The sequence below is a fragment of the Entelurus aequoreus genome, linkage group LG25 (assembly GCF_033978785.1).
Source record: "Entelurus aequoreus isolate RoL-2023_Sb linkage group LG25, RoL_Eaeq_v1.1, whole genome shotgun sequence".
Taxonomy (NCBI): domain Eukaryota; kingdom Metazoa; phylum Chordata; class Actinopteri; order Syngnathiformes; family Syngnathidae; genus Entelurus; species Entelurus aequoreus.
Window position 1 is genome coordinate 30,445,042 of NC_084755.1, and position 13,698 is coordinate 30,458,739.

A 13,698-nucleotide genomic window follows, 5' to 3' on the forward strand; every position below is an offset into this window, starting at 1 on the left:
TCATGTTTTTGGTGTGGTTATGTCCGAATATAAACAGTTTTGTTCAATAAAGTGATCGATATAATTCCTGTCCTCGAAGCATCTCGATAGACGTTACAATAATTGAACGGTGTTCAATTGAACGGTGTTGACGAACACCGTTAGGGCCGCTTGTTGTCACTGTCACTCAAAGTTGCATTGCAAAATTCCATAGAATAAATATGTTTATTTTGTTTAGAATTCAGATGGGATTTGATTTGGTGCGCGGCATATACTTGCCGCGCGCAGCGGACGCTTGAGCAGTGCGCAATTGCGCGGGCACGCACCTTAGGTGAGGGGACGTTGCTTTGCAGTTCATGTGTTGTTGGAAACACGGCATTCCTCATCAACTTTTCTCTTTTTGGCGTCTCGGGTGTAAACCGTGCATCACTTGTCGCTGCATGTGCACCTTCACTCGCAGGTTACACACGGACACACGCCCATAAATAATACTTTTCAAAATAAAAGCAGCACAGTTGTATTGCGCGCAGGACATAGATGTTTTTTCAACTTTATTTTGTAATTGCAGTTGTTCACATTCACTTACAATCACGCATACGTCCACACGGAAGTAATACAAATAACGATTTTCAAAACAAAAGCAGCACTGTTGTATTGCACACTCGACATAGATACTTTTTAAAATTTATTTTGTAATTTATAATTGGCCTCACACGGGCCGGACAGGGACGCACAAAGGGCCGGATGCGGCCCGCGGGCCGCAGAATGCCCAGGTCTGGTGTAGTAACAGATACCTTCATAACAATATGTAATATGTACAATATACACACTGCAAGTATATATATAATGTAGTAACAGATGCCTTCATAACAATATGTAGTATAATCAATATTTACAGTTTTGGTCAATATAATTGATTTCTTTCTCGCATTGATTTCTGTTTCCATAGCAGCACGTCTGACTTCTGGCAACATGTGTGTTCCTACTTCCGGAATCAAACGTGTGTGTTTTCTAATCATGGCAGACTTGGTAAAAGACAACAAAGACGACTATTTTTTGAGAAATGAGGATTTAAAACCTTATATTTTTGAAGCCGAATATACTGCTGCTTATAGAAGCGAGCACGAAGGAAGAGTGAGACGTTGGTGCAGACGGAAGCCGGTAGAAAGAGGTGAAAGCGATTTTGAGAACTTGGAGCCAAGGTATTTCGACATAAATGGAGTGCTTACCAAAAATCAACAGGAAATGTCACTGGTCAGCTGGACCAAACAAACAACTGTCCGTCAAGTGAGTCACTCTAATATTGATCATGATACACGTCATGATGATGCACGTCATGCGTGTTATTACAACTACAGTACATACGCTGTCTGGCTAGCTATGTATTAACAAAACATGAAATAATACTTTACAGATACTCTAATATGATTGCTCATGTTTTTCACTCAGTACAGATTGGTGTCTTATCGCAGTGTTGGGCATTACAAACTCAAATGTGTTTTGTGTTGTTGTAGAAGCTAGCTTATCTCTCGCCGTATTTAGCTCTCCTTCTATGCCACATCAATATGGAATGCACTCCCAACAGGTGTAAAAGAAAGTGCATCTCTATCCTCCTTCAAAACCTCACTAAAAGAACACCTCCAGTCAACTTCAACCCTAGCCTAACCCCCTCCCCCCACCACATCCCACCTCCCCGGATTGCAAATAATCAAATGTATATACTTGTTCTTATGCTTTCTGAACTCACTATGTTCACTGCTCGCTGTACATATCCTACCAAGTCAGACCTACACTGTCCATTTCTCAAATGATATAATTGTTGATGACTGAAGTGCTGATAGCAACTCAACCTAACCCCCCCGCCCCAACCCCCTCCACATGCCACCCCTCGGATTGTAAATAATGTAAATAATTCAATATATATACTCTGATGATTAACTTGTGTGATGACTGTATTATGCTGATAGTGAATATTTGTACCATGAATTATTTAACCGTTTAGTGGTCAATTGTACGGAATATGTACTGTACTATGCAATCTACTAATAAAAGTTTCAATCAATCAATCAAAAGCTTTTATGGCTAATACCAAAGCATGCCGATGTGTTACTACGCTAGAAAAAAAGTTCCTCAGTGTTCACTCTTACAATAACAATGTTGCTAACAGTTTGGTTATTATACAGGTGACGGAACGTAAATGAAGTATTGTTGACGGTTTTTGAAAGCATTTTTAAAGTGATTTAGAGGTAGAGTTGATTGCTCCCATTAGCTGCATTGCTAGCCACCGAGAACGAGCCATTTTTTTATGTTAGAAAGCCAAAAAACAAAAACCTTTTGTCTTTTTGTTTCTCATAAAGATTGTGAACGATAGACAAAATTCCAAAAAAAAGTGCAGTTCCCATTTAAGCTTGAGCATAAGTCAAGACAGTTAATAATAAATAGGTGATTTTTGGTCATTTTTGTCTTGAGTAATTTGACTTGATCAAGTCGTTTCTAACATTTCACAATTATTACAATTACAATGAATTATTACTAATACTACTACCAAGACAGAGGCGTATTAGTAAGTATCCAGTAGCAAACGTGTTCCGCATCGTTCAACTTATTTCGTCGTGACATTACCTAAATGAAGCATAGTTACCCTAGGTGTCGCCAAAAACAATTATCACTCCACACCAATTTAAAGACGGCATCCCAGATGTTAATAATAAATAGGTTAATATTCTTCATACCTGCTATTGTTCTCTGACCAGTTTTACTTGATCGACCCTTTTCTAACATTCCACACTACAAAATAATATATCAAGATTAATCTCGATATTGGCCAATACAGAAGTATGGATGAATTTCTAGTCAATCGAATTTTTCGGACCAATTAAGTCCGGCTTAAATACCGTGGCTGACATTTTAGCATCTTTAATGCACGAAACGTGTTCAAATTATTCACTTGTGGTCCTTAGTTGAACAAGTTTGGACACCTCTGCTGTAAAGAGTGAGACATTGTGGCTACTATCATCATCAAGCGGGCAACAGTGATTCATTCCCTCAGTAAACAGAACCAGCAGGGTGGGCTTCAGGCTCTGTGTGTGCGTGTGTGTGTGTGTGAACTTACATCCCAATAAGTCTTCTTAGGGTGTGTGAAGATGAAATGATGTGTTGTTTGTTTCCGCATCGCATTTATTCGACAACCATGCTTGAAATTAAAACCTTCTGACGTCATCGTCCTCTTCCTGGGGTTTTGTTCAACCCGTTCGTCCTCATCACACACTCACACACACACACACTCACACACGTACACACACACACACCTGTTCGCTTGCTGATGACCTCCACCATGGTCGAAGGGAAGTAGCCCACCCTATCGTTTCCTGTGCGGTTGTCATGGATACAGCCTTTCCATCGTCCGTCAGGGTGCTGCTCCAGCACCTAGCATGTAACCATGAAATGAGATCATCACATTAGTAAAGTATTCTACTTACGTTACAGTGGTACATCGCCTTTTTTGTTACTGGTAACTTTTCACATGATTCAGTTGTCAACCAAACTTAGTTTTTCGTATGATGTCTCTGTAATCGTACGACCAAACATTGCACGTAACAAAGTAGTCCGCGTGCCGAAACAAAGAATCAGACGCCTTGGTGACTTAGGCTATGTTCACACTGCAAGGTATGAGGCCTAATTCGGATTTGTTTGTTACATCCGATCTTTTTATGTAGTCATTCACATTACAGAACATTTTTTATTTCGAATGTGAACGAAAAAGGCATGACGTCAAACAGACGAGTTTACGCGAGTAAACGTACTGTATACCAGGGGTCGCCAACCCTGACCTGTCGATCTTTCGGACCTTACCGGTTGATCGCGAAAATATATACAGTAGAGGCCAAAAGTTTGGACACACCTCCTCATTTCAATGCGTTTTCTTTATTTTCATGACTATTTACACTGTAGATTGTCACTGAAGGCATCAAAACTATGCATGAACACATGTGGAGTTATTTACTTAACAAAAAAAGGTGAAATAACTGAAAACATGTTTTATATTCTAGTTTCTTCAAAATAGCCACCCTTTGCTCTGATTACTGCTTTGCACACTCTTGGCATTCTCTCCATAAGCTTCAACCACACCTGTGTAGTGAAAACCATTTCAGGTGACTACCTCTTCAAGCTCCTCGAGAGAATACCAAGAGTATATATATATATATATATATATATATATATATATATATATATATATATATATATATATATATATATATATATATATATATATATATATATATATATATATATATATATATATATATATATTTATATATATATATATTTATATATATATAGTCGAGGTTTCTGTGGTTTATCCGCTATACAGTGCTCAATACCGGGGTAGAGCGGAATATATGTTAGGTCAGGAAAAAACACAAGAGGCTATATCATATATCACCCCTACAAGCCTGTCATATTAAATAAAATCCCCTGACGAGTAGGGAAAGCTGCGAAACAGGCTTGTTGGGATGATATAGCCTCTTGTGTTTTTTTCTGACCTAACGTCTATATAAATGTGTGTGTGTGTATATATATATATATATATATATATATATATATATATATATATATATATATATATATATATATATATATATATATATATATATATATACTACCGTTCAAAAGTTTGGGGTCACCCAAACATTTTTTTGGAATAGCCTTCATTTCTAAGAACAAGAATAGACTGTCGAGTTTCAGATGAAAGTTCTCTTTTTCTGGCCATTTTGAGCGTTTAATTGACCCCACAAATGTGATGCTCCAGAAACTCAATCTGCTCAAAGGAAGGTCAGTTTTGTAGCTTCTGTAATGAGCTAAACTGTTTTTAGATGTGTGAACATGATTGCACAAGGGTTTTCTAATCATCAATTAGCCTTCTGAGCCAATGAGCAAACACATTGTACCATTAGAACACTGGAGTGATAGTTGCTGGAAATGGGCCTCTTTACACCTATGTAGATATTGCACCAAAAACCAGACATTTGCAGCTAGAATAGTCATTTACCACATTAGCAATGTATAGAGTGTATTTCTTTAAAGTTAAGACTAGTTTAAAGTTATCTTCATTGAAAAGTACAGTGCTTTTCCTTCAAAAATATGGACATTTCAATGTGACCCCAAACTTTTGAACGGTAGTGTATATATATAACATAGTTGACGCAGGGTTAGATCTTGCTTTGGTTTTTGGCTGAGACCAGGGATCTTGGGCTCAAAAAGGTTGGTGACCACCGCTGTGTACAGTAGGACGGTGAATCTTTGGGCATCGAACGGTTTCATCCGATTCCTGGGGTGACGATTTCTTTCAGAATCGATTCTCGATTCTACACGATTGTCGATTCAGATGTGTCATCCATCCATCCATTTCCCACCGCTTGTCCCTCTCAGGGTTGCGGGGGTCGGCTAATGTGTCATATGGCATAATAATTATGATGAAACTTTTTCAAAACAGGTTTCCGGTTAGAAAAGCTCCTACCATTTGCATGAAAATGGCCTAAAAACGTCTTTTTAAAAATGTAATTTTTTTTTACATTTTTCTTAAAACAAATTTTAAAATTAGGACTCAATTTAGAATGTGAATGGATAAGAATCACAACTCTGATGTGATTTTTTTTTTGTGTGCACTCATAAATAAACAGTAGCTGCGATCCTAGTAGTTCTCACTCCTGGAACATTTGTGGCTTCTTAACTGAATTATTTTGCATTGGAGATTAAGAAGAAAGAGGACAAGAATTTTGTCCACTTTCTATTTTGGAGAATATTTACTACATTTGTCGCTTTTTAATGATGAACTTGACCTGATCGTTCAGACTGCAATATATATCTAATTTATATTTACATACAAAATTTTATTTATTTTTTCCCCCTGCTTGTTTTAATAACATTTGCATTAAATATGACTTTTTCTTCCTTAAGGTGAATAATGGCTACAGTGTGGTTGTCAAGATGATGATATACAATGCACGTGTGACTGTTATTATTATTAATGAATGGGATGGTTATAAAAAAAAAGTGATCTTATTAATAATGATACATATTGTCTGTGTTTTTGTAAAGACTTGTGTTTGTTGTTTAATGTTTTAATCACTATCATTGATGTTATTATTCTTATTAATATCGATATTGTTGTTGCTATTATTAATTTGAGTTGTTCCTATTTTTAGAATTGCATTTGTATGTCTTCTCAATTGCCTTGTAAACTTCTATTTGAAGTATTGGAACGCTGAGATTGGGTTAGGGTTGCTCAGTTTTCTTTTATTTGATTAACAATTTGTGTGATTTTTTGAATTTGGAATTGACTGGTAGTGTCGGTGCTTTAAAAAAAAAAAAAACTGCTACGGGGCCAAAGAAAGTTGTCACTTTAATAAAGAAAGTGAGAAAAACTATTGAATTCAAGAACTCGTGGCAAAGTGCAGTGTTCATTTATTCATCTCATCCCTCATTTATATGTATTTCACATTGTTTTCTGTCAGTAAAACTATAAATAATCTCTATAAAATGTGTTTCTGTCTGTCTGGAATGGATTCATTGATTTACATTATTTCTTCATTCTAAAATTGCTTCAGTTTTTGTACAATTCAGTCCTGGCTGTATCTTGTGGAATGTGTTACAACCGAAAAAAACGCTCTATTTATAGAGAAGGCATGGAAATCTTGGCGAGCAGCCATTCACATATTTTTAGTGTAATGCGAGGTTTTCTAAGAATCTGTGACGGGACAAACGCCAAAGTGTTCCCTCTGACCCTCAGGGAGGAAGAACAGCCACCGCTCGGCTTTCCCAAATGCTCATGAATATTCATAAACAGTGAGCAGACTACCATGTAGGCACTGAATATTCCCCTCCTTAATTTATTCGTAGTAAATGAGGGCTCTTTCTTACGTATTCATCAAGTCAAAACACATGCATGGAGACACAAGCGCTTGAACACAACAGGAGTGCCAATAAATCAGCATGTCCGGCATGTTAAATGGTGTAAAAATGTTATTAAGCACGTTTGATACAACATATGACCTTAAATCTTCCATGCTAAATTCAAGTTTTTTTGTACACTATTTAATTGTCAGATGAAAAAATTTAAATAAATCAACAGTGCCAGGAGCAGTAATTACTGACAAACATTTTTAACTAAAAGACCTCGTGAAACAAACTAATAACGTATATTTATGTGTCAGTTTTATTAATATATTTAGAACACTGTGTTTCTTTTATATTGATGGATAAATATAGGAGAATTGGGAGACGGGGCTTTCTGCTCCGCCGCTCCCAGTCTGTGGAACGCTCTCCCTGACCACCTGAGGGTACCACAGACTGTGGATGCTTTTAAAAAAGGCTTAAAAACCCTTCTTTTTAAAAAAGCATTTTTTTGAGATATATGCATACTAGTTTAAGCTATTTGGCTGTTCTAGTTTTTATTTTTTTTTATTTTTTATTATCTTTTTATTTTTTATTATTATTATTCTTTTTTTTTTTTTTTTTAATACACTATAGCACTTTGAGGTTGTTAACTCAATGTAAAGTGCTTTTTACAAATAAAATATATATTAATTATTATTATTAACTAAATAAATCCATATTTAAATAATTACTCAAGTGTAAAATTTACTAATCGGGCATGTGATTTGAACTTAATGAAAAAGACTGAAAATAAGCCTTGGGGTCTGGGCGCCGCAGGGACAAGGGGGACGACGTAGCTTCGATTTTTTAATGTTATTTTTAAGTTAATCATTTTTAATGGAAAAACCGTAGATTTTACCACTGGATTATCAAAAACCGTACGGGAAAACCGTAGTTGTTGGTCGGTATGGCAAAGAGACATTTTAAGATTTTAACACACTGTAGGTCGGAAAAAACAAAGAAAAACGGAAAATACTTTTTTATATAAATATATTTAATAGACGGGTTTCCAACTATAGACGGAAAAATCACATGCCTGATTAATTATAATTGGAATTAATTTAATGCAAAATTACTTTTAATTATTTAATAATTTAATTCACCGTTTATTTCATGATTTTAAATAATCATTTCACGATTTTAATAATTCATGACTTCATTATTTCATCATGGTTTATTTATTGAATTCATCAATTAATTACATTTATATTTTCTATTTGAAAATTAAAAAGTCTTTGGACTAATTACAGTTGATTTCTATGATCCTGCTTGTTTTATAGACTTAGACTTCCTTTTATTGTCATTCAAATTTGAACTTTACAGTACAGATAAGATTTTATGGTACCGACGATAACTTTAAAATGTATTCAACGCTATAAACAAATTGATGTTTAGAATTGACGGATGTATTTGTGGCAGGCCGTAAAAAAAAGCAACAAATCAAGCGACTTTTTCTGGCCCTGCTGGTCAATTTTGGAGACGTACACAAAAACATATGACCTTAAATCTTCCATGCTAAATTCAGGCTTTTTTGTACACTATTTAATTGTCTGAAATGTATGTAAAATTAAAAGAAATCAACAGTGCCAGGAGCAGTAATTACTGACAAGCATTAAAACAAAAAGACCTCATGAAACAACTAATTAAGTATACTTATGTGTCACTTTATTTATCTATTTAGAACACTATCTTTCTTTTATACGGAGGGCTAAATAGAAGATAACTAACTAAATAAATCCATATTTAAATAATTACTCAATGTAAAATGTATTAATCAGGCATGGGATTTGAGCTTAATGAAAAACACTGAAAATAAGCCGGGGGTGGGGGGGCCGCAGGGACAAGGGGGGGCAACGTAGCTTCGATTTTTAAGTTAATAATTTTTAATGGAAAACAGTAGTTTTTACCACTGGATTAAAAAACCGTACTCATTACGGGAAAACCGTAGTTGTTGGCCGGAATGGCAAAGAGACAGATCAAGATGTTAACACACATTGTAGGTCGGAAAAAAACGAAAAATAATTTTTTATAGGTTTACAGAGATAAAAAAGACGGATTTCAAAGATTAAAAAGACGGATTTCCGACTATAGACGGAAAAATCACATGGCTGATTAATTATAATTGGAATACATACATAAATGTATTAGTAATTCATTTAATGCAAAATTAAATTAAATTATTTAATCATTTAATTCACCGTTTATTTCATAATTTTTATTAATTATTTCATGATTTTAATCATTCATGACTTCATTAATTCATCTTGGTTTATTTATTTAATTAATCAATTAATTAAATTTATATTTTCTATTTGAAAATTAAAATGGCTGTGGACTAATTACAGTTGATTTCTCTGATGCTGCTTGTTTTATGGTACCGACTATAACTTTAAAATGTATTCAACAATATAAACAAAGGGATCTTTAGAGTTGACAGATTTATTTGTTGCAGGCCGTAAAAAAAGCGACAAATCAAGCGACTTTTTCTGGTGTTGCTGGTAAATTTTAGAGATGGACACGAAAGCAAATGACCTTAAATCTTCTATGCTAAATTCAGGTTTTTTTGTACATTATTTAAAATTGTGGATTTTATGTAAAATTAAAAGAAATCAACAGCGCCAGGAGCAGTAATTACTGACAAACATTTTGAACAAAAAGACCTCATGAAACAAACTTATAAAGTATATTTATTGGTCAGTTTATTTATCTATTTAGAACACTGTCTTTAAATAATTCACCGTTTATTTCATAATTTTAATTAATTATTTCACGATTTTAATCATTCATGACTTCATTATTTCATTATGGTTTATTTATTGAATTAATCAATTAATTAAATTAATATTTTCTATTTGAAAATGAAAAAGGCTGTGAACTAATTACAGTTGATTTCTTTGATCCTGCTTGCTTTATGGTACCGACGATAACTTTACATTACATTAACTTTAAAATGTATTCAAAAATATAAACAAATGGATCTTTAAAGTTGACAGATTTATTTGTGGCAAAACGTAAAAAAAAGCGACAGATCAAGTGACTTTTTCTGGTGTTGCTGGTAAATTTTGGAGACGAAAGCATGTATTGCTCTTCTCAACGAGCAGCGGGTACAAATGTGGGCCCCTTCCCTCATCTAAAAGCACTAAATAAAAAATGGCAGAATTAAGTTGTAATTGTAGTTTGTAGGGTTGTGGGAAAAAATCGATTCGATTCTCATTTTTAAAAAATCGATTTTTAAAAATTATTTATTTATTTAAATTTTTTTTTTTTTTTACATTTTTTGGATTAATCAATCCAACAAAACAATACACAGCAATACCATAACAATGCAATCCAATTCCAAAACCAAACCTGACCCAGCAACACTCAGAACTGCAATAAACAGAGCAATTGAGAGGAGACACAAACACGACACAGAACAAACCAAAAGTAGTGAAACAAAAATAAATATATTATCAACAACAGTATCAATATTAGTAGCAATTTCAACATAGCAGTGATTAAAAATCCCTCATTGACATAATCATTAGACATTTATAAAAAAAAAAAAAAGAACAATAGTGTCACAGTGGCTTACACTTGCATCGCATCTCATAAGCTTGACAACACACTGTGTCCAATATTTTCACAAAGATAAAATAAGTCATATTTTTGGTTCATTTAATAGTTAAAACAAATTTACATTATTGCAATCAGTTGATAAAACATTGTCCTTTACAATTATAAAAGCTTTTTATAATAAATAAATGATAAATGGGTTATACTTGTATAGCGCTTTTCTACCTTCAAGGTACTCAAAGCGCTTTGACAGTATTTCCACATTCACCCATTCACACACACATTCACACACTGATGGCGGGAGCTGCCATGCAAGGCGCTAACCAGCAGCCATCAGGAGCAAGGGTGAAGTGTTTTGCCCAAGGACACAACGGGCGTGACTAGGATGGTAGAAGGTGGGGATTGAACCCCCTTTGTAACCAGCAACCCTCCGATTGCTGGCCCGGCCACTCTACCAACTTCGCCACGCCGCCCCTCATTTTTTTTTACAAAAATGTACTACTCTGCTTGCATGTCAGCAGACTGGGGTAGATCCTGCTGAAATCCTATGTATTGAATGAATAGAGAATCCTTTTGAATCGGGAAAATATCGTTTTTGAATCGAGAATCGCGTTGAATTGAAAAAAAAAAATCGATTTTGAATCGAATCGTGACCCCCGGAATCGATATTGAATCGAATCGTGGGACACCCAAAAGATTCACAGCCCTAGTAGTTTGAAACATATTTGTTTTGTTTTTCCTGTTTTTTACTCACTTTTTTTATTATTGCTCTCGGCCTGTGAATAATGAGGTTTAAAAAAAGGCACGCGTGTGTGTGCGTGTAAATGTGTGTGTGCATTTTTACCGTAATGACGTCTCCTGCTTTGATGTTAAGGCTGGTTAAGTCGTAGTTGTTGCTGTAATCCTTCAGAGCTCGAACTTGAAGAGCAGCTGACGCCTCTGTGGAGTGGAAAGCATGCATGGTTGAAAATGATTTGGATTTTTTTTTCTCTCTCATTTCCACAGACACCTTAATCCTCACTGGAGAAGTTTTGTCACATAAACAGTGAAACTTTCCAAGTGTTGGACACTTTCTACGTGAAGATACCTACTATATAGTCACATCACTCACAAATGTAGCAAAGTCATGTGTGACCTCACATAAGACATCGGCGTCATCATCGCCTTATCCAAAATCAAAGGGATTAAAGGTAGAAATTGCAGCCGAGAGGGCGCTTCCGTTGGAACGAGCTGCAATTATTACTAAACCCAAAACCAGTGAAGTTGGCACGTTGTGTAAATGGTAAATAAAAACAGAATACAATGATTTGCAAATTCTTTTCAACCTATATTCAATTGAATAGACTGCAAAGACAAGATACTTAATGTTCCAACTGGTAAACTTTGTTATTTTTTGCAAATATTAGTTCATTTGGAATTTGATGCCTGCAACATGTTTCAAAAAAGCTGGCACAAGTGGCAAAAAAGACTGAGAAAGTTGAGGAATGCTCATCAAACACTTATTTGGAACATCCCACAGGTGAATAGGCTAATTAGGTTCAGGTGGGTGCCATGATTGAGTATAAAAGCAGCTTTCATTCACAAACAAGGATGGGGCGAGGGTCACCACTTTGTGAACAAATGCGTGAGCAAATTGTTGAACAGTTTAAGGACAACATTTCTCAACGAGCTACTGCAAGGACATTAGGGATTTCACCATCTACGGTCCGTAATATCATCAAAAGGTTCAGAGAATCTGGAGAAATCACTGCACGTAAGCAATGAGGTTACGGACCTTCGATCCCTCAGGCGGTACTGCATCAAAAAGGGACACCAGTGTGTAAAGGATATCCCCACATGGGCTCAGGAACACTTCAGAAAACCACTGTCAGTAACCACAGTTCGTCGCTGCATTTGTAAGTGCAAGTGCAAAACTCTACTATGCAAAGCGAAAGCCATTTATCAACAACACCGAGAAACGCCGCTGGCTTCGCTGGGCCTGAGCTCATCTAAGATGGATTGATGCAAAGTGGAAAAGTGTTCTGTGGTCTGACAAGTCCACATTTCAAATTGTTTTTGGAAACTGTGGATGTCGTGTCCTCCGGACCAAAGAGGAAAAGAACCATCCGGATTGTTCAAGGCGTAAAGTTAAAAATTCAGCATCTGTGATGGTATGGGGGTGTATTAGTGCCCAAGACATGGGTAACTTACACATCTGTGAAGGCGCCATTAATGCTGAAAGGTACATACAGGTTTTGGAGCAACATATGTTGCCATCCAAGCAACGTTACCATGGACGCCCCTGCTTATTTCAGCAAGACAATGCCAAGCCACATTCTGCACGTGTTACAACAGCGTGGCTTTGTAGTAAAAGAGTGAGGGTACTAGACTGGCCTGCCTGTAGTCCAGACCTGTCTCCCATTGAAAATGTGTGGCGCATTATGAAGCCTAAAATACGACAACGGAAACCCTGGACTGTTGAACAACTTAAGCTGTACTTCAAGCAAAAATGGGAAATAATTCCACCTGAAAAGCTTCAAAAATGTGTCTACTCAGTTCCCAAACGTTTACTGAGTGTTGTTAAAAGGAAAGGCCATGTAACACAGTGGTAAAAATGCCCCTGTGACAACTTTTTTGCAATGTGTTGCTGCCATTAAATTCTAAGTTAATGATTATTTGCAAAAAAAATCAAGTTTCTCTGTTCGAATATTAAATATATATATATATATATATATATATATATGCAGTCTATTCAATTGAATATAAGCTGAAAAGGATTTGCAAATCATTGTATTCTGTTTTTATTTACCATTTACACAATGTGCCAACTTCACTGGTTTTGGGTTTTGTGTAACCCGCCCCCTTCCTGGTCCGAACATGTTAGCTGCACCCCACTAATACACCCGCAAGCAGCAAAAAGATGACATTATGTTTAGGCCTGCCAAAAATAACGAGTTAACTTAAAATATTTTAATTTTCCTTAGGGAACTCTCCTGAAGGAATCAATAAAGTACTATCTATCCATCTATCCATCTATCTATCTATCTATCTATCTATCTATCTATCTATCTATCTATCTATCTATCTATCTATCTATCTATCTATCTATCTATCTATCTATCTATCTATCTATCTATCTATCTATCTATCTATCTATCTATCTATCTATCTATCTAAAAGATTATCGCATTAATCATGTTTATTATATTTCTCGGACTATAAGTCACTCAATTTTTCCTACACTTTGAG

The 13,698-nt window shown here is 35.5% G+C and overlaps 2 protein-coding genes across 9 annotated transcripts in view; one reads left to right on the top strand and one right to left on the bottom strand.

Moving 5' to 3' along the window:
- Positions 1-13,698, bottom strand: part of caskin1 (CASK interacting protein 1) — a 275,600-nt gene that overhangs the window by 78,926 nt on the left and 182,976 nt on the right. For all 5 annotated transcript variants that reach the window (XM_062036952.1, XM_062036950.1, XM_062036951.1 and 2 more), the window contains exons 9-10: positions 11,315-11,409; positions 3,288-3,405 (exon numbers count right to left, since the gene is read on the bottom strand). In XM_062036952.1, coding sequence (XP_061892936.1) covers positions 3,288-3,405; positions 11,315-11,409 — 213 coding nt within the window. The remainder of the gene's footprint in view (positions 1-3,287; positions 3,406-11,314; positions 11,410-13,698) is intronic.
- Positions 1-13,698, top strand: part of LOC133642635 (phosphoribosyl pyrophosphate synthase-associated protein 2) — a 327,925-nt gene that overhangs the window by 74,550 nt on the left and 239,677 nt on the right. The window lies entirely within an intron of this gene.